Source organism: Phragmites australis, chromosome 5 (genome assembly GCF_958298935.1).
Source record: "Phragmites australis chromosome 5, lpPhrAust1.1, whole genome shotgun sequence".
NCBI lineage: Eukaryota > Viridiplantae > Streptophyta > Magnoliopsida > Poales > Poaceae > Phragmites > Phragmites australis.
In genome coordinates this window covers 42,697,552-42,722,174 of record NC_084925.1, presented here as the reverse complement: position 1 = coordinate 42,722,174, position 24,623 = coordinate 42,697,552, and the positions used below count along the sequence as shown (strand labels likewise).

The following is a 24,623-nucleotide window of genomic DNA, read 5'->3' as shown; positions in this document are numbered from 1 at the left end:
GCCCGTCTCACAGTTGTTTGTGGAGTTAACGCATTACGCATGGAGATCCATGTGTGCAGGGGAATGCCACAAGCGAGAATTTTGGGCCGTGTATCGGTCCCAGTCTAGCTGATCATCCGGCTAAGCATCATCTTGTTTACTGCACGCCAGTGGCCATTCAAAGTTAACTTGAGCAGCAAAACGAAGATATCCACGGTCCGAAAACACGAATGACCGGAGAGCCGGCGTGTCGCACAGCACAAAACTTGGTAATTTCAAAGAAGCATAGGCAGCAGAGTGAACAAAACTTGATGCATTTCCTGGCGAAGTGAAGGGCGTGCGAGCAGAAGGCAACATGATCTTATTTCCGGGTCGACATCAATTCGACAATTCGCACGCATCCTATACAAATCTCCACAACTCTATCAGCGGGTACATAATTGCGAGCGGAGGAGGAAACTCGCTATAATCGAGTGTTTTAAACATATTGCAGTGCCAACCACAAATAAAGAGAAAAAGGAATTACACAGGCTCCCGCCAAAAAAACCGAAAGAGAAATGCAGAAAAGAATGTCCGTCCATATGTGTTCGATCCGCCACCATTGATCTGCAGGTCTGAAGGGGAGAAGACCAACATTCCCGCTTGATTCTTGCAATTCCTCGAGACAGTAGCAGCTGCAATGATGAACAACCATTTAAAGTTAAATCGGCAGTTCACATAAATCAAATCGACAGTCCTACAGGCCAAGAGCAGTGATGATTGCAACATTTTGGTGCAAGTCTCGGAAGATCCGAGTTAGGTATTTGGGGCGTTTGGATTGATACAGGCTGAATTACTTTTGTGGGCATTCTGATTTCTGAACCTTCATCTTCCGACTAAAGTGTGTAATCACATTAAATCTAGCCATTTTGTTCTTTGATCACTGATGTTATGAGCTACTTATGTTTATGAATCGACACCATAAATTATGTCGCGAAAGAAAGCTTCTCATCTTTCCCATTTCCACCATTCTCTCTACTTTGGAGCTAATTTCAAACGTGTTTCTTTATTGGACTCTCCTCTGATGTCTGAACTTGAGAACAAATCTATCAAACTTGCAAATATGACATCGAATTGAGCTCTATACTACATAATGATTATGCAGAATCCAAAGAAGCCAAGATAATAACACAATACAAATCCAGGAATCCAGTTATGTATTCATCATTTCATCAGAGAATGATACAGAAGAGCAGAGAGAGAGGCAACAGAAAGGACCTAAGCTTCAAGGCGAGGGTGGAGGCCTCAAGCCGATCAGACTTCGAGGGGGACGGCGGGCAACTCGAACTCGGACGCGATCTCCTCGATCTGCTTCCGGACGCTCATGTCGATGAAGTTGGAGCCGTCGCGGCCGTACTGCACGGTGAACCCGGCGATGAGTTCCGGGTTGATTTGTGTCTTGAGGCGGACGTTCTTGGCGCCGGTCATCTTCTGGACGTGCTGCGCAATCTGCGCGAGGTCCTGCGACTCGAGCTGCACCACGGAAGTGATGGTGGCGACCTCGGTGCCCGTGAGCGCGTTGTAGGCGTTCTCGAACTCGGCCACGATCTGCGGCACCAGCCCCGCGCGGAAGTTGTCGACGACGACGTTGAGGAAGTTGACGACGTGCGGCTGCAGCTCGGAGGACTTGGCGATCTCTTCGATGAGCTGGGACTTCTCCTCGCGCGGCACCGTGGGGTTGTCGAAGAACTCGGCGATGGCCTCGTCGGTGAAGATCTTCTCCAGCTTCTCCATGTCCGACACAGTCGCCTCGAGGGTGCCGTTCTCCGAGGCCACCTCCGACAGCGCGGACGCGTAGCTCTCGGCCGCGGCGTCGGCCGCGGCCCGGGGCCTAGCGAGGTCCCCGCGGCGGCGGGGCGGAGCTAGGCGGAGGGAGGGGAGCCCCCGCGCCGCGCGGACGAAGGAGGCGGACCGGGGCACCGCGGGGGTTGCGCCGGAGGAGGGGGATGCGGCGGCGCCGGGGCGGAGGGTGAACGAGGCGAGGCGGAGGGCGGCCATCGCGCCGTGGAGCGTGCGGCGGGAGTGGGGAGCGTTCTCGGGGACTGCGGCTTGGCTTAGCTCGGGAGGGGAGAGGAAGAGGGGTTTGGGTGGGGAACGGACGGGCAGGGTCGAGTGGTCGCCGGATCGCACGGCGGTGGGGGGTCGAGGACGTCGCGTTGCTGGAGACGTGTGGCCGGAGGTGGGATGGGATGAGGTGGATAAGAAACGGACGATTGTGCGCGTGCGTCTGATGATGGCACGATAGATAGTGGATGCGGGGTTGGCGCAGGAGAATGGTCGCGGACGCGTGGTGGTTTCACTTCGGTCGGCGGCACGGGAGGCGAACCCGGACGCGCGCCACCGCGCCTCACGGTCTGACGGACCGGGCGTAGGGGTGTGAATGTGTGATAAAGGTAACTCACCGACATTTTTTAGTTTAATCAATAATACTAATTTTTAAAAAAATTGTTTAATTTAAAAAAAAATATGTTATCAATTGAAGGTAGGTAATCTTAGATTAATTAATTTACAACCCTACCCAGGCAGCCGTCGTGCCAACGGTAAAAGGGACCGGAGTTGCCGTTCCACGGGCAACGGGGCAACGCCAACGACCGAATCAGAATCTCATACTAAAATTTGAGAAACAATAGTCGAATAAAACGGTATGAATTACTACGACTTGAAGTGCGATTACATTACATAATGAATTGATGATGCCAGAGAGAAATGCTTCATGAACACTGTGAACAAATCTGATATACTTAGACCAACACAACAGTTTTCTTCGTTTTGTGTCAACCCTAAGAGAGACTGGGTAGTTAACAGTAGTAGACATATGTTATAGAAGAAGGAAAAAATGATTTGTTTAACATCGAACTAGTTCGTGACTGCTAGAGATCTATACCGCTGCGACATTAAAACCTGACATACGATTATACGAACGAACCAAAGCTAGAACTCCCTTAATTCTTAGAAACGAAGTACTCCCTGAAACTCTTACAAAACAGCAGTTTGTCACACGGAGCAGGTACGTTGCGTTAGAACTCCCTGAATTTTTACCAAAAGAACAGCAGCAGCAGCACCTTCCGAGCAGGAGCATCAATGATCAACCACAAACCTTCGGATTCCATGTTTTGGCACGGCTCCAGCAAGGCCCTGCACTACATAACTCTTCAACCTTGACGAAGGAACTTTTACATTTGACTTGTTCCAAAGAGAAGAGGGTTCACGCAAAAATCTAAAATTAGATAACATATTTAAATGTATTTATCGAAATAGATAATATGCAGTCGTATTTATTAATTTAACATCTGTATTCGGCACACAGTGTACCGAAAATAGACTGTATTCTCGATATAGGGTCATATTGGCAGTAGTGCCGTATTCAACACCCCGTATGCCGAAAAACACTTTTTCGGTACCAACATGACCGTATATCGAAAAACAAACGCGGCATGACCGTATACTGAAAAAGTATTTTTCGGCACACAGTGTGCCGAATACGGGCAACAGTGCCGTATTCGGCACACTATGAGCTGAAAATAGTTTTTTCGGTACTTTCAGTACACCGTATACCGAATACATATGTTAAATTAATAAATACGATTACATATTGTCTATTATAGAAATATGTTTATATATGTTATCTAATTTTGGATTTTTGCCGAGGGCTCAAGAAATGCAGTATCATAGTAACCCTGCACGCTGAGTGTAATATGTCTTTCATATGAAATAAAACTCTTGAGTTCCCTAAAAAAATAACCACTGGTAACTTGCTTTCCTGTCCATCCACATGTGAGGCAGCCAAACCGTCATTTCACTTACATGTTCATTTGAACTCCACCAAATGATCACCAGGTTGAATAATAGAGTTGTGGAAGTTCATAACGGAAAATGAATTTCTTGTTTGAAGGAGACAGTTCGACGCTTTAGACATTTGCGGGTCATTGTGCATAATGATCACTATCAACGCAATCATAAGATTATTCTCCAAAACAATGCATGGGTGGTGCCAAGATATCATTTCAAATTTCAGGTGCATTACCAAAAGCTAAACAAACCATAAGTGAGGAATCAAGCACTTCATTCAATTGCTCAAACAATGTAGACAAATGGCTGCAATTTTTTTTTACATTTCTAGTACATCAGTTAAAAAATAACATCTACTTCTGTTACCAGAAGACAAAACATCTACTTCTGTAACCCTGACTAGAATGACAAAACAATGTTAAAAAACACATGGAAAATCAAATAAAAGAATACTTCAAATGAAGTTGTTTACTGGAGCTCTCAGTCAACGAACCGGAAATCTACAATACATGTACACTAGAGTTAGTTTACGCTATGTTTTGACTGAAAAGCAAATGCATTTTAAAGTTTTGTGAAAATCTTTTGCCCTTAAATCCCTAAAAAGTAACAGTGTCAATGCAGTGTACCAAAATGATTACAAGCAGTCATGCACACACAAATTGGTAACATATATGCTATGAGGAGTTTTTTTTTTAGAACAGGTTCCTTTACCCGGGCTTTTTTGAAGACCTTTTTACGGGGAGGTGCAGACCCGGGGATCAAACCCCGGACCAGCGGAGACGCTCCCTTCGTCTTGCCAGCAAGCCAAGCGCTCGTCTGCATATATGCTATGAGGAGTTCAGGTTATGTGCCGCAGTTTCTCAAATTTATCGATTCACCAGCTATCAAATAAGTTAGCAGCACAACAATAAGGTGGGAAAACATCCTCTCTCTCTCTCTAAGAAAACAGCATATGAAGTCAGCCAGGTTTGTGGACAAGGAAAAGAAGATTAATAGAGAACCAAATACTCCAGAGATAACAAGGTATAAGCTTTATCAGAACAGGAGTAAGCAGACCAGAGGAAAATTTATCTGAGGTGAGCATGATGTAGATGTTAATGTATCAACCGATATCAGCTCAGGAGGCGGAGGGTTGAGTATTGAACATCCCCATCCTAATTCCACAGTTGAAGTTGGACAGGCCCTTGCCCAGCACAGGCAGCAGCATATGCGTCTGCAAGCCCCGGAGCACTCTTACAGTAATAGTCAATGAACTTCTCCAACAATTTCTTCTCACTCAATGAGACTGTAGCATAAAAGTCAATGTCTTCTTCAGCAGCTCCATTGCCATCAGAACTTTTATGGCAAAATGCCAGGCCATCACCCCCTCTCCATAGTTGAGCAATGCTGGCTTGTGCACGATATACTGAGGCTCCAAGGCACTCCACCTTCAGGAACTCCACTGCACGGCGCAGCTTGCCCTTTGACGCAGCCAGGATGCCTGGCACCTTGCATACTGCTAGATCACCTTGCATACAATTCTAGTCGCACACTAACATATTCACACCTATGATTAATCGGCTATATAATAATTTAGAATACTATATAATAATTTAGAATAACTACAATAACTTTGTGGGGAAATCCCTTAATCCAAGTCCATGGCAAAATCAGTGAGGTATGTAAGCAAGAATAAATAAGAACAAACGGAATCAAAGTTAGATCTTCCATATGCTTCAGGGATATCAAGCACAAGCTTAATGACGACACAGGTAATCATATCACTAGAAATCATGTCTGAAGTGAGCATGTTTGCAACATGTTAACCGCACCAACATATATTAGGTACAGAGGTTCAATGGACCTTCAACATATCCATTTCCAGCTCTCACAGTTGGACTTTGGGAAGTACTTGCCCTGCACAAGCAGCAGCATAAGTATCCATAAGTCCCGGAAAACTCTCGTTATAATGGACAAGGAACTTCTAAACAAATTTTTCAACCCGAAAAGCTAGACAAACTCTTCCTCTTTCGGCTCTTCTTTGGGGTCAAGTCTCTTTGAAAACTGCCATTAGAATGAGGAAGAACTACAGGGCTTGTGCGCTTACTGACGGCCCTTCTCCCTCTCTTGTTTGTCCACTGAATTGGCAATTTGCCTGCAACTTGGGCAATGCCATCAGAGGTGGCAAGCTCAGCTACCTTTTGGATCCTCTCATGCATTTGCACGACCCATGCTACTGACAGATCGAGTGAGAATGAATCATCCAACGGTTTTTGCCAAAGATCAAGTAGGACATGCTGAAATGACTGGAATGACAGTGAGGGCTGAAAATCCTTGCGTGCTCCGCACATCATGTTAACCTTTATAACATGCTTGCATAGGTTACCCTGCATTGACCATGAACAATCACAGAGAGAAAATTCAGAACCAGGGTTCCATACGGTCCGCATCTGACTAGCATCCTTCTGGCTTGCCACCTTGGCTGAAAGGGATTCTTTGTCATCAAAGAGAACAGCATCATCAGGTATCTGCAACGCCCTTTGCCACGAAGTGGACACAACATACTCTGCTTTCACCTCAGGGAATGAACCACTCTCATCTGCATATAGGTTGAGCCAGTAGCTGGAATGGATCTCTGTCATGAGCTTGTGCACTAACCAGTCTACCCGTTGAAGAGCACCCAGCTGCAAATCATCATATGCTTTAGCCTTGAGCTTTAGATGGTAACCTTCAATGGCACCACATGATTCCTGACTTACTAATGGTAGATTTCTGATGGAGTCAATCCACAATCCTAGCAAAGGAGGAACTAGTTAGCATCTACATGAGGATTTGCATTACAAGGTACATTACGAAACTACTAACTGACGTTCTTACCCAATTTGGGAACCCAAAATGACTTGAAATATTTTGTGAAGGAGGTTTGATCAACAAAGTCTTGAAATAATTGCTCCAGGGCATCCATGGGATTCTTCTGACTCCAGATACTGTACATAACTTTTCCTAGTTGGATAAAAATTTCCCTCTGTATCTCACTGTTGCTGCATTTCTTGATTACATTTTTAAGCCAGGTTCTCCTGATATGCCAGAAAGAGAACATAATTGGGCAGGCAAATACATCCCTGAAAGAATGGCAACACACGATTGTAGCAATCACACATTTTACATAAATGGAAATGGGCAACTGGCTACAGTTCAACTAATAAGGCATTGGTACTAAGTGACTACTAAAGGTCATAATCAATGTTATACCTGATTGGGTCCAGGTCTGAAGCTGGGTCGTCAATGATAAAACCACCAATTCTCCAGGCCGAATCTATAGAATGTATTCGATCGGTAAGTGCTCTCATCCATTTCAAAGTATCCTGCTTAGTGACTGAGCGGGTTATAATCCATGCAACAGGAAGAGCATGCTGCCTTGAGTCAAATACAAGGAGTGTGTGCAAAGGATACTGCAGCAAAGAGTAGAATGTCAAACAAAGAATAAAACATGTCCCTACTTACATGATTAGACATCGCATGAGATGAAATATTGCTCTGAGTCATAATTAGTACAAAACTGTTCACCACTGATACAGTTACATACCTTTAGCTTGCTTACACCAAATGAGGAATGAGAAGCCAAAAGACTCTGATGACCAAAGCGCATCATTTGCTGCAGCTGCCATTCCGTCTGGATCCCTAGAATGAATGCATCCGTATCAGTCGAGTCCTGGAAGAAAAACATAGATTTCTTGTTCCTATCAACCCACATTCTGATGCTAGCTTGATCATCTAGATCCAACTCGTGTGTAGACCTCTTGATGATCATCCCAAGCTTCTGGACATACTGCGAAGCAAGGTTATCAACCTTGGCATCTGAGTTACAGTAACGTTGTATCCCTGCTATATGCGTCTGCAGTATGTTCTCCTCTGGGACGCCAAGATAAATCAACGACATGGTCTGCTGCTGGATTTCGCTCCCAATATATGGGACTTTCCTAGCACCAGGCCCGATGGCATCCCTGTCGAGGGGCCCATGGCATATGAAACCGGACTTGTTGACATGGCGCCTCTCGTGATAGATGATGAGAACCAGGGAAGGGCGGGCGTACAGCCGCTTGATGGCGAAATGGCAAGTGCAGCCTCGCATTGACTGCGGGCGCGCGGCGCGGTTCCTCGTGTTGAGCCTGTACCTTCTGCTGGGCAAGATGGTCCCTCCCTCCCCATAATTCTCAGGACCAAATGAGCACCAATACCTGGAATTAACTTCAACGGATAAGTACAGAGCAAATTAGAACTACCACTAAGAATCACTGAGTCAAATGAATGTTCTGTGCAGAGCAAACATACATCCTGTAGAGGAGGTACTCGTCGCTCCTGTACTCCCTGAGGCTGCCCATATCACGCTTGCGGCCACGCTCGATGTGGAAGCGGGTGGGGCACTCGGGGTTGTTGCACTCGCCACTGATGAAGGCCTCCATCCGGTCGTAGGGGATGAGCGCCACATCGTCGGTGTGGTGCTCGGAGCTGGCGTACTTGGCCCAGGTGAGGTTGGCGGCGGAGAACTCCTCACCCGGGGGGTTCTGCACCGGGAGGTCGCTCACCGACCGCACCACCACCTCCTCCTCACCCTCCATCTCCTGCCCCATCCTTTTCTTGGACAATCAGCTCATCTCGTCACAGGACCACAGCACAGGGGCGGATTCAACGTGGGCATAAAAAAATTTCTGGAAAATAAACGGCACGGGCACGTTTGCTAGATTGATCCTGCGCGACGAAGAAGAAGAATGACTAGTTATTAGGGCGTCGAGAAATAGTCGCCATAACGACGCTATATCGCCGTGGCGGAGAATCGTGGCTCGCCATGGCTGGGTGTGACGAGCTTTCGCTTACTTTAAGGTCGCCCGCCGCTGAGCCGCTGCCAGCCCTCCCTGCAGATCCGGCGGGTGGAAGGAAAAGGCGGCGGCGGCGGGTGTCGTGCGCCGGAGAGGGAGGAGCCGCGGTGGCGGCGACCGTCGTTAGTTGGAGAGGAGGGCGCGCAATGGAGGCGGCGGTGTGGGGGGGGGGGGGTGGATGCGGAGGGCGGCTCGGGGAGGCGGAGTGGCCGGGCGAGACGGGGCGGGCGGCGTCGGAAAGAAAGAAGAGTGGCTGTTAGGGTAAAAGGAAACAAGGGGAAGAAAACGCACGGCGTTGAGGTGCGATTACATATTATTGAATGAACTAAACTATACATTATCGCACCTTCTAAATTTTCAGATGTATGAAATTTAGGAATTTTTTACGACGGGTTAGCAACGGCGGGTTAGAAATTTAGGTTGCTGGTGTTGGATTTCTGGTGGACGATAGGTTTAGATGAAGCTTTAAGAGAGACAAATCGGCTCAATGGAGGAGGTAGGCGCAAGGGTGGGACGGTGAGGTAGTAGGGGTGCCGCCAGCCGCGTTTGATGGAGGATAGTCGGTGGGTCAAGGTAGGACGGAGGAGTGTGAAAATAGAGAGGTTAGCACGACGAGAGTGACGAACGTGGATCCGACGATAGGAACGCAATCGAAGATGACTGGAGGTAGGCGGGAGACGAGAGAGCAAATACAGTAGGACAACGAGATGGGTGGGATCCGGAGGTTGAAGAAAAGTTATGGATGCCTGAAAAAAAAAGTAACGGCCATACATTATATATGGAGCTGAGACGTCGTTTGATGTCCTGTCTTTCTAAAAATCGTTGAAAGGAACTGAGCACACTGATTACCAGGTCGAATCGGATAGCCATCTCTTCGGAGTGAATGATACAGATACTACGAAAATTGGAAATGCGTAATGCTTGGTTATCCTAGAAAGTAAAACACAAAAATATCTAAGATTTAATTTTCAAGGTTTTTACAAAGTTCCGTGATATATGCGATCTGGGAGGAGCTTTAATTGAAAGAAAATAGGTCCTCGTCAAAGAGAGCAAGAAACTGATCCTCTGCTCAGGTTTCTACCTCGGTTCCCCAGTTGATTAGCTGAATCCACCGTGGTCGGAGTTTGGAACACCGACCCCGCCGCGGCGTCTGGGCTCGGATTTGTAAGCGGCAGTCGGCGGGTCTCATCGTGCACGTCGGATTGCTCGCGCGGCAGCAAACGGCGCCAGAGCTTAAGAAGGCCGACAAGGATAAGAAGAAGGTTAACATACGGAACGTCATGGCCGTGACTCCTTTCAAAGACTGAGATGTAGGGTGCTCGGTAGGAATTTAGATTCACGTAGGAACGTTTTAGATTTGAATTTTTTCTAAAAATATTTCTATGTTGAATTAGAATCACATGTTAAAACTATTTGACTATCAATCGTTTTAAATTCAAATTATTCCTAGAAACAACAACTATAAACTAGAATCGGTGAGAAACAACTTTTTGGATGATTCTTTCTCATCATGTTAAAATGAGAAACATTTTAAGTATTTTAGGGTGAAACGTTTCTCATTTTTTAGCGTTTGATAGGAATTTAGAAGAATCCGATGAGAATAAAAAAACGTTTCGTCCAGGGACTCTAAGACTATCTCCAACAGATACTTTAAAAATTCATCCTCTATAACACTATTATAGCATCTTCTAACATTATTACAGTATTTCCTATTTTTTTATCTCCAACAGATACCATATTTTCTCCCTTCTATTACTCTTCTCCTCCACTCAGACCCACGTGCATATATAAACAGTAATTCGTCCTCCCGTATCCTTTCGCAGATTTACGGTTGTCGATTTTTATCGGCATTCTTGTAGAGCTAGAAACCGACGCTATTAGAGCACTCGTTTGCCGCTCGCGATCAACAAAAGCAAGGAAAACACGTCGTCACAATATTTTCCTATACGGAAGCCGACTACGTTGGAGTTGGCCTAAGTCTCGTCGATTTCCCGACAAACATCGGATAAGTATGCGAACGTAGTGCTTAAACGTGGTGTCATATGCATGATTTGGCTTGCTGCCACGTCGTGCTTAAACAGGTGGAGGACAAAGCCCTCGAATAGAGAACGAAGCTTAATTGATGCAGTGGTTACATCCATATTCTTGATTCTATAGCTGATACTCGATGCTTACCTAGCTGAGAAAAAGCTCACAGATTCGTAGTTCATAGAAGGGGAAGCTAGGTAGCTGACCATAAGAAAAAGATCATGGAAGAAACTGAGACTTGAATTCTGAACCGAACATCATTCTAGATACCAATCGGGTGAAGCGGAGACGTGTACACGAATATTGCGACACGCCTGAAAGCTACAACTGAACAGCCAAGTTGAAATGCAGAACTCAAGGAGCCCATATTTGTTGCCAAAACTCTAATATCCATTATACATGCCGTGTTTAAACATTGTGAACAGGTCGCAGCAAACATGAAAAACCATCAAACAACTCCCTACACAAATCACAAAAAACGTTATGCTGCCCCCTTAAAATTCCTGCATGAGTTGAAACATGATAAATCTCATTTCAGAATCCAAACGTAGGTAGACAAAAATGACAGCAGCAGGCTTTGCTCATCATAAGTTAGTATTGTTAGCACAATGAGTTTCATCAATTCTGATGCTAGCAGCCAAGTACATCAGAGTTGCAGACTACACATCAGAGTATCTCAATTGCAGAGTATCTGAATGAGCTAAAAATGAAAATGTGATGGTCGATGCTGCCCATTTAGACGGCCAGTCAGCAAGGCTTCAAAACTCTCATTGGGACATACGAACAGGATCCTTCATAGCGCACCCTAAGCAGGTATTTCCCCTTTGCAAGCAGATGTATATGCATCGGCAAGACCTGGAAGAACATCCTTGTGAGAATTTATATACCTGGATCGAAACAACTCGTCACCAACCGTGACCATTGTGTAGAAGCTCTGATCTTTACGCATCAATCCTTTCTCCAGGAGCACCTTCATGACATAATGCCGGGGAGCCAGCCGGCGCTCAAGGCTGTACATCAGGATAGTGGGCCTGCCCAGAATGTACTTGGCATCGACGCCGACCACCTTGGTCAGGAACTCTGAGACACGCTGAAGCTTCTCCCTGGAGCACCTCAGCAGCACAGGGCTCATTTTCACCGCTCTGGACACCTCGGCGTCGGACCACCCGAGCGTCTCGCCCATGAACTTGAGCTTTGCTGCCATGGTCTCCCGGCCAAGGCCTGCCACGCTGCCCACCGCCTGCCTGAACATAAGCGAGTTGCGCGGCACGCCGAGTTCGTCGGCGCGCACGAGGATGGCCTTGACGCTATTCGGGTTACTGGTGAGCAGCCTCGGGTTGGCCACGCACATCTTGGCAATATCGCGAACACTTAGCCCGCTCTCCCGCAGCAGCTGGATGTTGGTCTTGATGACCTTGTCGAGGTCGGAGGTGACGAGGTAGAAGTTGCGCCTGACGACGAGGAGGAACTTCTCGGGGGACCCCAGAAACGGCATCCAGAAGCCGAGCTTCTCGTTGATGTTGAAGGAGCGGAAGACCAAGGGGACCCGGCGGACGAAGCTGCGGATCTGAGCGGCGGTGAAACCGTGGCTGAGGAAGCCATCGACGCGGACCCTGAGGGTTTTCTCGACGCTGCAGTTGAGGATACGCGGGTCGTGGGACACGAGGAGCGCGATGTCGGCCTTGGAGAGGCCGAGGGCCGGGCCGGCGAGGAAGGCAAGCACGGCGTCGGCGTTGGAGGGGGACTTGCAGTGGGAGATGAACTTGGCGGCCTTCGCGGCTTGCTCCTCGGTGAGGCCGCAGGTGGTGACGAGGTAGTCCTCGACGGCGAAGTGGGCCGGGGAGGCGGCGGCGGCGGCGGATAGGAGGGCGCGGTGGAGGGAGAGGTGGATGGGGGAGGCGGAGCGGTGGAAGGGAAGGAGATGTTTTTGGAGTTGAAGCATGGCGGCGGCGGCGGCGAGGGGAAGGGAGCGCTGAGGTTTGGTGTGGCCACGAAGTCCGACTCCCTCGTCAGCCGTCGGCGAGTCAAGGCCTCTGCGTCCACATTTGCTCCAGCTCAGCCGCTTCCCGCAACCGGAGATTTGCTAGGCCCAAGTAGAATTAGCAAGGATTCGATCCGGTTCTCTTCTGGGCCATGAAAATACTGTTTGAGCCCACAGGTGATTAGCTCTCCTCGGGCTAAAGGATAATTAGCCGATTGTCACTCTAAAGAAGTGTAATTGCTGCTGAGTATAGATCGTTCTAAGTCTATGTCAAATGAATAATTATCGTTTCTCAGAATGGTAAAAAAGTGAATGCCCCCAGGCTAAGGGGCAGTTTGGTTCTTATCCTAGCGTGCCAAACTAAAATTTGAGTGTATCCAAAACTAGGGCATAGCCAAAATTTGGATAAGAAAATTTTAGCTTGGGTAACGTCAACAACCAAACATCATTTCCTATTTCTACTGCCCTAAGAGTATCTCTGGCAAATTAGTCAAATTCTATATTTCATATCTATATTTGGCTATCTACTTTAAAAAATCATCTCTCTATATTTTTATACACTACAACAGACTAATTAAATCTCACTCTTCATATCTCATTTACTTATATTCCATTCGTAATAGCTAGTTTTTTCAAACAGCTATTTTTTTTAATGACTGACTTTTTACAACGGCGGTTCTTGCAACGGCTATATTCCAACCGCTATATTTCTCCTCTCTCTATATGCACAGCACACACTAAGCACTAAAATTTCCCATGTAACTTATGGTTGTCAATTATTTTAAAAATTTGTACATTAGTTTAGATTATTACTCATGAATTTTCCTTGATTTTTTAGAATTAAATTTATACCTACAAATTCAAGGAAAGTACAAAAACAGTCAAATTTGGGGAATTTTCATTTAAGATTTGTACTATATTTTTAGTTAGAACTAGTTAAAATGAGTTTTCTGTTCTTTATTCTATGAGCACAAAAATCGGTGTGATTTTATGAGCTTTAAAAGTTTATCTATTGATTTTATAAAAGAGAGGGGTGAAGTTTTGAAGCATTTGATCAAATTGTTGTGTTTTCTCGTCTCGTCTCTCTACTCTCACCGACGTGCACATGAGCCAAGCGACACGTGGCGTGAGCTAGGACATCGTCCGGCCTTGCAGCCCCGCTACTCCTCAACAGAGGGTGCTCGAGGGGCACCGCAGTGGGTTGGGGGAGGAGGTCATGCGCCCGATTTGCAGGTCGGTGACGTGGTTGGGGAGAGGCAGCTGCAGCTCGGCAGCGGGGCTTCCGGCCATACACGCGAATGAGAGGCGAGTTGGGGAACATGGTTGTGGTGGTTGGAGACTTGGAGGTTGGGATGGTAAAGGGAGAGTGTCCGCTACATTTGGCGAGCCTCTCGCGCGATATGACGAGTTAACAGCGATGACAATGTAGTTGACGAGGCTGCTGGAGACATCTTTCCTCAGGACGACGAGTCTTTTAGCGATGGAGAGCAGATTGGCAAGGCAGCTAGAGATGCTCTAAGGCAAGACATACATGACTATCAAGTATGGACCGGACTCGCATCTTCTGACTTTGCTTTTGCAAAATCAGAGGTGCTACAGTACATCGTGAGTGAGAGAACAGTGAAATGCAGTTTATTACTGTAGCAAAGTCAGAGGATACGAATCCGTATGGACCAAACCCAACAATGCACAACGGCCAAGGCAATATTTTTTTACATTTTTAAATCAAAATACTGCAAATATATCTGTTAATTTTGAAAAATTGTAGATATGGACTTATGTCACCAATAGGCGACAGGTTTAAAAAAATTTTAAAAAATGTGTTTCAATACTCTTAAAATTCAAAATAATATAGAAATAGTCATGAAAAATTCTGAAATAAAAGTGTGTTGTAGAGATGCTATCATCTAGGTCTAAAAAAAATTCAAACAAAAATATAACTTATATAATAAGAAATAAAAAAGACAAATTTCAGAGATCTGTAATTATTCAAAATGGACGCATATATTTGCAAAATATAAAAATAAAAAAGTATTCAGCCACTCATCCTTCTGATAATTTTTTTTTAAAAAAAAGACCAAAATAATGAGATGCTAGAAAATTACAGTCTATATAAATACTGTCTAATCGAGGTCGCCTCTTTACTCTAAAAATCGAAGAAGCCTCTTCAGGCACAAGTAGTTCCAGAGGAGCATTTCCTTCGTTCCAAGCTGCTACAAGCCGCGCTGTGTACCTGCATTCTGGACCTCTGGTATCTGCAAATTACCAGCTTCGAGCTTCCTTCGCCCTCCTTGCACCGTTGCGCGGACGTGGTGATGCAATACCGTGAAGGGATGCCCATGTACTAATACTTGAGTATTGTAGAGTGTAGACAGCTTGGTTCAGATGGTTGACCTCCTTTTGCTGAAGCACAACAGTGTTTCTGAAACTCCGTTAACCAAAGGAAAGAAACACAGGCCCACATTCCTAGCTGATATAAGAATGTCCGTCAGAACATCTCTGACAAACAAAAGGGCATAAGCACAATACAAGATGAAGCAATATGTTAGTCACTTCAGTTTGGCACACATTATGATGTATGACATTGTCCAGCTTCTGTTAACCAGAAGCTGATCGCGAAAGCAAATACATTGCTCCTATATCAAGACCATTGTGAATCAGCAGCAATGAACATTTTTATAGTTACAAACATCAACTTTGCTGCCAACAGTAATAGACCTACACTAAACATAATACCGATTTCGTAAGACTGATTTGCATGAAGCACCACAGTTACATTTTGCGTCAGTGTAGGTTTTAAAGCATTCGTCAGGTTTTTTTTGCTTCAATCCCTTGTGTAAGAGAATGCATCAGAAAATCTTTGGTAAATAAAAGGGCATAAGCACATATGTTAAATTGTTAATCGCTTCAGTATGGCACAAATTATTATCTATCGCACAGTCTATAGGAGAACGATCTCCAGCTTCTGTTACCAAAAAAGAAGATAGGAAAAACAAATGCATTGCTCGCAAGGAGAACGATCTCCAGCTTCTGTTACCAAAAAAGAAGATAGGAAAAACAAATGCATTGCTCGCAATACCATTGTTGATCAGAAACGAACATTGTTATCGATATTAACATCAACTTTGCTGTTGTCAACTGTAATAGACCTACACTAAAAGGCCGTGAATCTGCTTTCTCTGCTATGGTTCATCAGTAGAATGAGTTTCGCAATGGAGGGAACACACACCTACAAATACTCCTTGCAGTTCAGTTTATGTTGAAATCCCTCCGGTACCATCCCATCACAGGCAGACTCATAAGCGTCAGCAAGACCGGGGACGGATTCCTCATAGGGAGCAACGAATTTCTCCAAGAACTTCTCTTCGGTTGGCGCCACCACGTTGAAGAAGCACCGGTCTTGATCGACCAACCCCCTCTCCTTGAGAGCCTTCACCACGAGGTGCCGGGGCACCAGACGCCTCTCGAGACTATACATGAGCAGCACGGACCGGCGCGCGATGTACTGCGGCGGCAACCCGACCTCGTTGACCAGGAAGTCCGCGTTCCGGCGCAGCCTCTCCTCGGACGCGACCAGGATCCGCGGCGCCTTGCGGACGGCCAGGTTCACCTCCTCTTGCGACCACCCGAGCGTCTCCTTGAGGGCGGCGACCTTGGCGTCGACCTTCTCCTGGCCGATGCACCCGGCGGTGGAGAGCGCGTGCCGGAACATCTGGGAGCCCGGCGCCACGCCGAGCTGCGTGGCGCGCCGCACCGCGTCCTGGACGTACTCGGGGTGCATGGTGACGAGCCGGGGCGCAGCCACGAGCAGCTTGGCGATGTCGCCGGCGCTCAGCCCGCACTGTTTGAGGAACGCGACGTTGGGCTCAACCACCTTCTCGAGGTCGCAGGTGAGGAGCCAGTAGTTCCAGTCGCTGGCCTGGATCAGCCGCTCCGGGGAGCCGAAGAGCGGGAGCCAGAACCGCACCTTGGAGACGAAGCTCCGGCAGAGGAAGTAGCGGCTGGCGATCTGGGCGAGGCGCGCGATCTGGGATGGGGAGAGGCCCAGCGCGCGGAGCTCGGTGGAGATGGGCGCGAGGGAGCGGTCGATGCGGGCGCAGAGGACGCGCGGGTTGGAGGCCACGACGGCGGCCACCTCCTTCGGGGAGAGCCCAAGGCCCGTGAGAAAGGCGAGCGCGGCGTCCGGGTTGGAGGCGGACTTGAGGTGCGCGAGTCTCTTGGACGCCTTGACGGCCTGTGCCTGGGTGAGGTGGCAGTTGGCGATGAGGTAGTCCTCGACGGCGAAGAGGCTCACGGGAGCGGCGGAGGTGGCGGCTGTGCTCGTGGCGGCCGCGCAGCTGAGACGGGGGCGGAGGCGGCAGCGCGTGGGGACGAGCGAGACGGGGAAGAGGGGGCCGGCGGCGGGGAGGAAGAGGAGAGGCATGGCGTGGTAGGGGAAACGGGACGGGACGAGGCGCGGCAGGGAGCCGGTGGTGATGTTTTGACTTGGGTTGTGTAATCCGCAGCTCGGTGGCGCACAGCTGCGGCGTGCACCCGTGCGCAGTCAGTCACCCAAGCAGCAAGTCCGAGTACCTGACGCCGGATAAGGCGTTCGGCTGGTCTCGGACACCGTCGCGCAGCTCCACATGGAACCGAGGGTATTTTTGGTTGCCGTCTAACTTAGCCACAATAAAAATAAATCTTGCTGCTAAAAAGCATGGTGAAAAGAATAATTATTATATTTATGACAAAGTTTAGTAAAAAAACTTTACGACATATAAGGTATGTGATTAATTCCTGTTTGGATGAGTTTTTCTTAGGCTTTTTCTCCGAAAGAAAACCGAAAGTCCAACCAAATCAAACTGGCTTCTCCAAATGTGACCGGCTTTTTTTCACGTAACGCAGAAATAGCCCGAACCTTGCTTCCTGAGCTTCCACCGATCGTGTTTACTAAAATACCCTCAAAGTTGTGTGATATTTACCTAATACTTTACCATCATATAAATATGCTTCTCCCACCGTCTCATTTAATTTTAGCCTCATTTCTTCCCCACTCGTCTAACTGCTCTCGCTCACCTGGCATGCCTTCCCCGTTAGCCCTATCGTAGCATCCTAGCCGCCTCCGCCCCTTGTCGCCCCTGCTCGGTCAGCACACCACCTAGGCGGGCCCAACACCCCTCCTTAGCTAGATCTGGCAGCAGGACCAGTCAGCCGTCACTGTACCGCACCGCCGTGAGTTGTAGTTGTACTGCCAGTCGACTGCCCTGTTAGCCTACCACAATCGCCACTCGGCATGCTCGCCAGGTGGAGCCAGCCCTGCCACCCTTGCCACCCGACGCACTCAGCCCAGATCTGGCAGCACCGCCGTTCGACGTGCTTCTGGCGGCGACGATGAATCCGGCGTAAGGGCTGTTCCGTGCCGTCGAGTGTGACCAACGTGTCGTCAAGGTATAGGAATGGGTGTATGTTCGCGCGCTCACCTTATTTGTCGTCCTTAGGATAGTGTAGGTGTTCTCGGTAACTTGGTTGCGTATACGTGCGTGGGCTCTGCGCACATAGTATAGGCGTTTGCCATAATGTCTGTGCGGCTATGCGCTGTGACTCTTTTTCTTAGAGCCATGATCATTTTATAGTACTTGGATGCCTGAAAAAAATTAGAAATGTTGTTGAAAATGGCACTTACAAATATCAAATTTGCAGTTTTGTGCATGTTGTAAGTTTGCATTTGTTGAAATGGGGAACTTAATGCATGCATATGACCATTTTTAAGCGTGTGTTTGGATGGATGGACCAAGCCATCCGGAGAAGGCCATCCATTTTTTTTTAATGTTTGGTTGGGTGGCCACGGTGGATGAGGTGATCAGGGCGTGGGAATATTCTCTCAGATCTTGGATGAGCTGATAGTCGAAATTGGCTGGACCGAGCGGCCCAGGCTCATCCGTGCTCTCGTATGTGTGCGTTGTGATTTTTCATTTAATTTTCAATTTTATTTTAAAATACAAAATTGGTCTAAAAATTCTAAACGTTTTCCTGAGCAAACTAAATCTCACTAGCAACATGTTTTAATTAGTTTGATCTAAAAAGCATGAGCCAATATTTAATTAAAAAAATTAAAAGAAGCTTATTTTTACAACTTCTAACAATTTTTAATGTTTCAAATAAATTTACAAAAATCTAGAAAAATTCATTAATATTCTTCTCATATAATGTATTAATTTATAAAAAAATGGTGAAAAATTAAGTTTCTTTGTAATGCTCTACTTATATGCATTTTTATCATTTCATGTGATATTCTCTTTTTAATTCAATTTGAATTTAAACAAATTCAAACATGCACAAATTTATCCAAATACTTATGAAATGCATATAAATATGAATGGATCATCATATTCGCTATAATCCCACTAACTAAATAGAAAATCGGTTCATAATATCCATTCTAATCCCACCAATTAAAAAAACTTACTTATCTCAATCAAACAGAAAATTAGATTATTCATACAGAAAAATATAAAATGACTATATATTATCTAATCTCACCCTCCGATTAAACGCACACTAAGGAATAGAGGAGGTCTCCGTGAAGCTGCCACGGTTGAGTTCATATTAAATCTCCGTAGTGCTAGAGCCATCCTCACATGATCACACGCAGTACATGTATTAGAAATCCTGATGGTTTGTTATGGTGCTACGTATTGTTTCTTTTTGAATGAGAGGAATACCAACTCGTGCCAACACAGCTGAAAACGGAAAACTAATAGTAACCAGTAATAGCGACGCAGTGCACGTTGGGCCCTCCAACTCCCCCCCCCCCCCCTCCCCTGGCATGCTGTTGAATTATGTGTAATAAATATTAGATTTAGGCATTTGGCCCAATAGATGTTCTTCTGTAAATAATCCATTGGGTTGCAGCCCAAAATGAACGATGCCCAGTTGTAAATTGTCTACTGCCAAGTGTCCATTCCCAACTTTGAGAACTAGCAACCGTATGAAGGGAAATATTCATTTTCCTGTGATGATGCCACAAGCGACAGTGTTTTGTGCCCATAACTAATTGTATATAAACTATGAAATAGGATGTTTTTCTAAGCTCTTGTTCGAGTACCAGGAAAGTGGGAATGTATGCAATAGGATGTTTTTTTTCATTTGTTAACTAGGTAGGAAACTAGTAGTAATTTAAAATTTGATTTTACTTTATAATTTTTTTATTGTTGTGTATTTTGAGTAGACAGCGGTACTTGAACATTGGCCATAGTAATTATTAGGATCACTATTTTAATATAAATAAGTTTGATTTTATTGTATCAAGGTATGGATGGATTAGAGATGCATGCATGGATCAATGAGTTGTTATTGTTATGCTAGGTTGAGTTCGTTAGATAGAAAAATATTAAATCTAGAGATCCAAACTTTATCATCATGTATTCAAGACTGCAAGATAGTTGATTTTTCTCTTCTTTTAATAGATGCATTGGTGTTATAGATGGCACATATATACATGTCATTGTACTTATGATGAGATTGTTAATCACACCAGTCGATGTGGCTATCCAACTCAAAATGTGATGGTTATTTTTGACTTTGATATGATATTTACTTTTATGGTGGCCGGATGGCCAGGTCAGTGCATGATACTCGCATATTCAACGACTCATTAAGAAAATATGCGACAAGTTCCCCTCACCCCCTACAGGTAACAATTTTCACTAATCCAATAACTGTTCAATTTTTTTGTACTCATCGTTGATATGTGACCTTGCATGTAGGTATGTACAATCTTGATGATTTCAGATATCCAAACAAGCAAGGGTACTTTTGCACCTTAGGAGTGAAACAAGTATCACCTTTAGGAATTTCATCAAGGACGATAACCAAGCGGAAAGTATGAAATATTTAATCATGCTCATTCTTCTCTTTGGAATGTAATTGAGAGGTCATTCAATGTTTTAAAGATGAAATTGAGGATTTTATTGGGTAAACCGGCGTACCCAAGGCGCTCAAGCAAACTTAAATAACTCTTGCAAGACAATGCCTTGCGTGATGAAAAGTTTGAAAAATGTGACACTGATCAGGACTACATGGCAAGTAAAACTTAGGAATATTTTTATTACATGCTACTACTACTATTTGACCAATAAGACTTTGGTATTGTAACTTCATATAACATACTATTTATCAAAAATTCTCTATGATGGATGCATGTATTGTTTGATGTCATTGTTTACATATGTCATTGCAGTTTTATCAGGATTTAAATAGGTTAATTACGTTTAAACAACATATTTACAACTATTCAGCTAAACTAAGGGCATTTCAGACATTTTCTCATTCAATCACAGCTACCACAAATAGTTAGTCTATCCAAACGGCTTTCTTCCCCGCTCAGAAACCCAGCTACCATAATCGCTTCCTTAGCCATCCAACCATATGCTACTTCTATAGAAGCTACAACTTATCCAAACAGGACCTATGAAAGTTCGATAAGCCATAATTATGATGTTGATGCAAACACACGTCTAAGTTGTGGCGTAGTAAGATTTGGCAAGCAACAAACCCTGAAATTGATGCCGACCGTTGAGCCGAGGAAATGTGACAACGAGCTCGTTCAGAACTGTGTTGCAACTCGCGAAGGCACCGCTTGGAATTTACTGACTCACGATTCCTTTTTCGAACTGAGCTGGATTGGAGGATCGAATTAGTTAAAAAAGATAGGAGGGTCGAACACTCTTGATTTTTCAGTAAGTCCGTCTGCCGATGCTCTAATTAAAAGTAGCAATCAGAGTATCCATGTCGACGCTTCTCTTCTGAACCCATAAGAACAGGCCTCTGGTTTCTGTCTGATCTTCAGAGTCGAACAAGCTACGAGATGGTAGGCCTGCAGCGAACCACGTCGAAGCCTTGGGTGCTTTCGTGCCTGCGATCTTACTACTATATGACAGCGCCATTGTCCCACACCAACAAAATAGCCGAACTGCAGTACCAGTTTCGTCCATCCTCGACAAATACAGTTCTCCATCTCAGCAGAATATTTTACAGTGCAACAAAAAATGTTTAATCCAAAGACGAAAAATCATTTTTTTTCAGAAACGTCGATTAGGCCTAAAAAAGGACACTGAAGTTTCTAGAGGAGTTTCGGTCGTAATATTTCATCCAAAGAGGCTAAGCGTGAATGCTAGAGACATTTGCCTATCTGCGAGAGAAGATTATATTGATAAGGCGTGCTTTGAGCAGGTCTGAGATTTTTAGAAACCGATAACCGGTGATAGCTAGGAATGTTTACGAAATTGAATTGAAACTTCGCCAAGTGTCGGCATTGGAACAGCGATGGCGAAGCTCTGTTGGCATTTGAGCTCCGATGGCGAAGCTTTATGGCTCGTTGGAAAGACAACATAAAGTTTAGTACGAATTTGCGTAGGGACAAGTTGGATGGTTCTCGCGAGGTTTCGAAAAATTATTTTATTCAAGTAACGTTGTTTAGGCCCTAAAAAACGGCACTAAAATTGCTGGACACGTTTCAATCGTAACATTTCATCCAAAGAGACTACGCATGTCTGCTGGAGACCTTGGCCTACATGGGAGAGAAGATTACTTCCCATAGATGCCATCTGGACCTGGAGCCTGCTAAACATCCTCTGCATCTACGGTAAGACTACTTCCCACAGATGCCATTTGAAACAAGTTCAATGCAATCATATTCAAACAGAAATAGCATAACTAAAAGAAGTTCAGAACTGCAATTCTGGCAAAATGGCAAATGCCACAATTATGCCACACATACACCAGTTTACACAGTCCATCAGTTTCATACTATTATGTAATCTTACATCAAAACCATCTAAAAAAAACTTACATCAAAACTGTACTCTACATCGGAGTTACATATACCAGCAGACAATGTTGAGAAATCCACAAGTATGAGCTCTCCAGCGGTTCAGCGTCTCATGGATTCTACACTATATCAGCTACTGAGCATCCTTCTTGGCGACGGCGGCCGCGTAAATCTTTGCCAAGTTTGGGACTTTGACCAAGAACGGCCTGATAAACTTGGCCACGAAGTCCTCCTCCGTGATGGCGGCAATGTTGTTGAAATCCCTACCGCGCCACAGCCGCCGCACCTGCAGCACCCTCATCACCTGGAACCGCGGCACGAGCCGGCCCTCCAGGTCGTACCTGAGCAGCGCCGGGAAGTTGGCAACGCGCTCCGCGTCCATCTCGACCTCCTTGGTCAGGAACTCCCAGTTCCTCCGGAGCCGCTCCGCGGAGACCGTCAGCAGCGTCGGCATCTTGGCCGCCGCCATCTTCACCTGCGCCTCCGTCCACCCGAGCTCGTCCCTGAAGAACGCCACCTTCCAGGCGAGCCTCTCCGGCGTCGCGCTAAACGCAGCGACGATCGCGTCCTTGAACGGCCGCGTCCTGCGCGGCACGCCGAACTCGTCGGCTCGGGCCAGGACGGCGTCTACCTCTTCCGGGCTCGCGACGAGCAGCTTGGAGCAGTAGGAGGCGGCGAACCAGCCAACGTCATCGTCAGTGAGGGTGCCCTCCTCCTGGAGCAGCGCGATGGTGGACCTGGCCGTCCGGAGGTCGGCGGTGAGGAGGCCAGGGTTGCCCTTGAGCGTGACGACGAGCTTGTCGACGCGGCCCCTAAGGTAGGGAAGCCAGAACTGGATCTTTTCCGGGAGCGCACGGGAGCGGAAGACGGCAGCACCGCAGCGCGCGACGAGCAGGCCCATCTGGAAGGTGGTGAACCCGAGCGCGCGGAGCTCGTCCGCGCGGGGCGCGAGCGTCCTTGGCACGCTGCAGGTGAGTATCGTCGGGTCGCGCGCGACGGCGACAGCGATGAGCGGCGGGGAGAGCTCGAGCGCGGAGGCGAGGAAGGCCAGAACGGCGTCGGGCTTGGAGGGGGACTTGATGGCCGAGAGCTCCGGCGCCACGCGGGAGGCCACGTTGGGGTAGAGGTTGCACCTGGTCACGAGGTACTCTTCCACCGAGAAGGAGGAGGAGGGCGTGGCGGTGGCGGTGTCGTTTTCGGATGCGGCTGTGGAAGCAGATGTGGAGGAGGTGGTGCAGGGGAGGGGGCGGAAGCGCGAGGTGGAGGGGGAGGGGAAGGGCGACAGGGCCGGGACGGAGAGGACAGGTTGTCTGAAGAGGAGGAGCATCGCGGCGACACTGGCGTGCCGGCGTCGAGACGAGCCGGCGGATGGGAAGGGATAGCAGATGGCTGAGTGGCGTGAGGCTGGACTGGAGAGCGCGCGCCGGTAACTGACAAGCTGTAAACCATTGGGGCAAAATTCACGGTGCTTTTCCCCATAAACCACTTGGTTTGGGCCAAAAGGTAAACAAATAGCGTGCACTTGTACAGCCCATGGTCAAGCCCGTGGGCCTGGATGCTGAAAATTTTAACGTGTCGTCAGTTGAGCAGATCACGATAAAAGAACAGTAGAGCACATGTGGCCCCATCTCCTAACGGTGTCATCTTTGCCACCGCCATCCCGGACCGAGCGCTTCGTCCTCCTCGCCTCACCTACCGCTTGATTTCGCTCGCGACCGCTCCCCGCGCCAGATCCGCCGATTCCCCTCCCGTCTGGTGGTCGGGCCAACTATGTTGTGCCAAGAGGCGAAGCAGGTTGTCGATATGCGCTTAAAAGTTTCTCGCATACGGTTTTTCAATGGTTATTGGACCTGAGGGCGAAAAGAGTTTTTTATTAATATTTAAATAAATAGATTTATAATGATAATATTTATATAAATAGGTGTCTACCGTTTTCTAAAATTATTGTAGCACCTTTAGAGAATGATAAGGATGACAACGTGGCACCGGAAGCCTTTAGCTTTCTAAGAGAGTGGTTAGTCCTTACCGGCCTCTCAGTGGGTGGGTAGGCACTACCCTGAACGCTCATTGTGTAGCGTCACTTACCGCCATTTGAGAGTGCGATTAGCTCTTGTCGCACTCACAGGAGGCGGTTAGCCCCACC

At 46.8% G+C, this 24,623-nt stretch overlaps 5 protein-coding genes across 8 annotated transcripts; all 5 read right to left on the bottom strand.

Annotated features, from left to right (window-relative positions):
• Positions 1-317: 317 nt before the first annotated feature.
• Positions 318-2,221, bottom strand: LOC133919810 (ATP synthase delta chain, chloroplastic). The gene is made up of 2 exons (XM_062364320.1): positions 1,237-2,221; positions 318-653 (listed from the first exon to the last, which is right to left on the bottom strand). The coding sequence occupies exon 1, from the start codon at positions 2,014-2,016 to the stop codon at positions 1,273-1,275; it is 744 nt and encodes a 247-aa protein (XP_062220304.1). The 5' UTR covers positions 2,017-2,221; the 3' UTR covers positions 318-653; positions 1,237-1,272.
• A 3,290-nt stretch (positions 2,222-5,511) lies between these two features.
• LOC133919808 (uncharacterized) lies at positions 5,512-8,957 on the bottom strand. Its single transcript, XM_062364318.1, has 6 exons — positions 8,662-8,957; positions 8,119-8,535; positions 7,373-8,024; positions 7,039-7,238; positions 6,664-6,908; positions 5,512-6,580 (listed from the first exon to the last, which is right to left on the bottom strand). The coding sequence occupies exons 2-6, from the start codon at positions 8,415-8,417 to the stop codon at positions 5,784-5,786; spliced, it is 2,193 nt and encodes a 730-aa protein (XP_062220302.1). The 5' UTR covers positions 8,418-8,535; positions 8,662-8,957; the 3' UTR covers positions 5,512-5,783.
• Positions 8,958-11,253: 2,296 nt separating this feature from the next.
• On the bottom strand, positions 11,254-12,761 carry LOC133919806 (transcription termination factor MTERF2, chloroplastic-like). The gene has a single exon (XM_062364317.1). The coding sequence runs from the start codon at positions 12,631-12,633 to the stop codon at positions 11,497-11,499; it is 1,137 nt and encodes a 378-aa protein (XP_062220301.1). The 5' UTR covers positions 12,634-12,761; the 3' UTR covers positions 11,254-11,496.
• A 1,915-nt stretch (positions 12,762-14,676) lies between these two features.
• Positions 14,677-17,256, bottom strand: LOC133919805 (transcription termination factor MTERF2, chloroplastic-like). Of its 4 annotated transcripts, none has more exons than XM_062364316.1 (2): positions 15,902-17,256; positions 14,677-14,927 (listed from the first exon to the last, which is right to left on the bottom strand). In XM_062364316.1, the coding sequence occupies exon 1, from the start codon at positions 17,093-17,095 to the stop codon at positions 15,902-15,904; it is 1,194 nt and encodes a 397-aa protein (XP_062220300.1). In that variant the 5' UTR covers positions 17,096-17,256; the 3' UTR covers positions 14,677-14,927. The 4 variants fall into 4 exon arrangements, with proteins under 4 accessions (XP_062220300.1, XP_062220298.1, XP_062220297.1 ...); XM_062364314.1 differs by lacking the exon at positions 14,677-14,927 and adding an exon at positions 14,934-15,171; XM_062364313.1 differs by lacking the exon at positions 14,677-14,927 and adding an exon at positions 14,934-15,142.
• Positions 17,257-22,343: 5,087 nt separating this feature from the next.
• Positions 22,344-23,927, bottom strand: LOC133919804 (uncharacterized). Its single transcript, XM_062364312.1, has one exon. The coding sequence runs from the start codon at positions 23,805-23,807 to the stop codon at positions 22,614-22,616; it is 1,194 nt and encodes a 397-aa protein (XP_062220296.1). The 5' UTR covers positions 23,808-23,927; the 3' UTR covers positions 22,344-22,613.
• Positions 23,928-24,623: the final 696 nt, after the last annotated feature.

What these genes read in the sequence shown, in the direction of transcription:
- LOC133919808 (XM_062364318.1), bottom strand. Translation starts at nt 8,417, where the DNA reads ATGGGGCAGGAGATGGAGGGTGAGGAGGAGGTGGTGGTGCGGTCGGTG. An exon ending in TTGGTGTAAGCAAGCTAAAG is followed by an intron (nt 7,239 to 7,372) that starts GTATGTAACTGT and finishes TCTTTGCTGCAG; the next exon opens with TATCCTTTGCACACACTCCT. An exon ending in TCAGACCTGGACCCAATCAG is followed by an intron (nt 6,909 to 7,038) that starts GTATAACATTGA and finishes CCATTCTTTCAG; the next exon opens with GGATGTATTTGCCTGCCCAA.
- LOC133919810 (XM_062364320.1), bottom strand. Translation starts at nt 2,016, where the DNA reads ATGGCCGCCCTCCGCCTCGCCTCGTTCACCCTCCGCCCCGGCGCCGCC.
- LOC133919806 (XM_062364317.1), bottom strand. Translation starts at nt 12,633, where the DNA reads ATGCTTCAACTCCAAAAACATCTCCTTCCCTTCCACCGCTCCGCCTCC.
- LOC133919804 (XM_062364312.1), bottom strand. Translation starts at nt 23,807, where the DNA reads ATGCTCCTCCTCTTCAGACAACCTGTCCTCTCCGTCCCGGCCCTGTCG.
- LOC133919805 (XM_062364316.1), bottom strand. Translation starts at nt 17,095, where the DNA reads ATGCCTCTCCTCTTCCTCCCCGCCGCCGGCCCCCTCTTCCCCGTCTCG.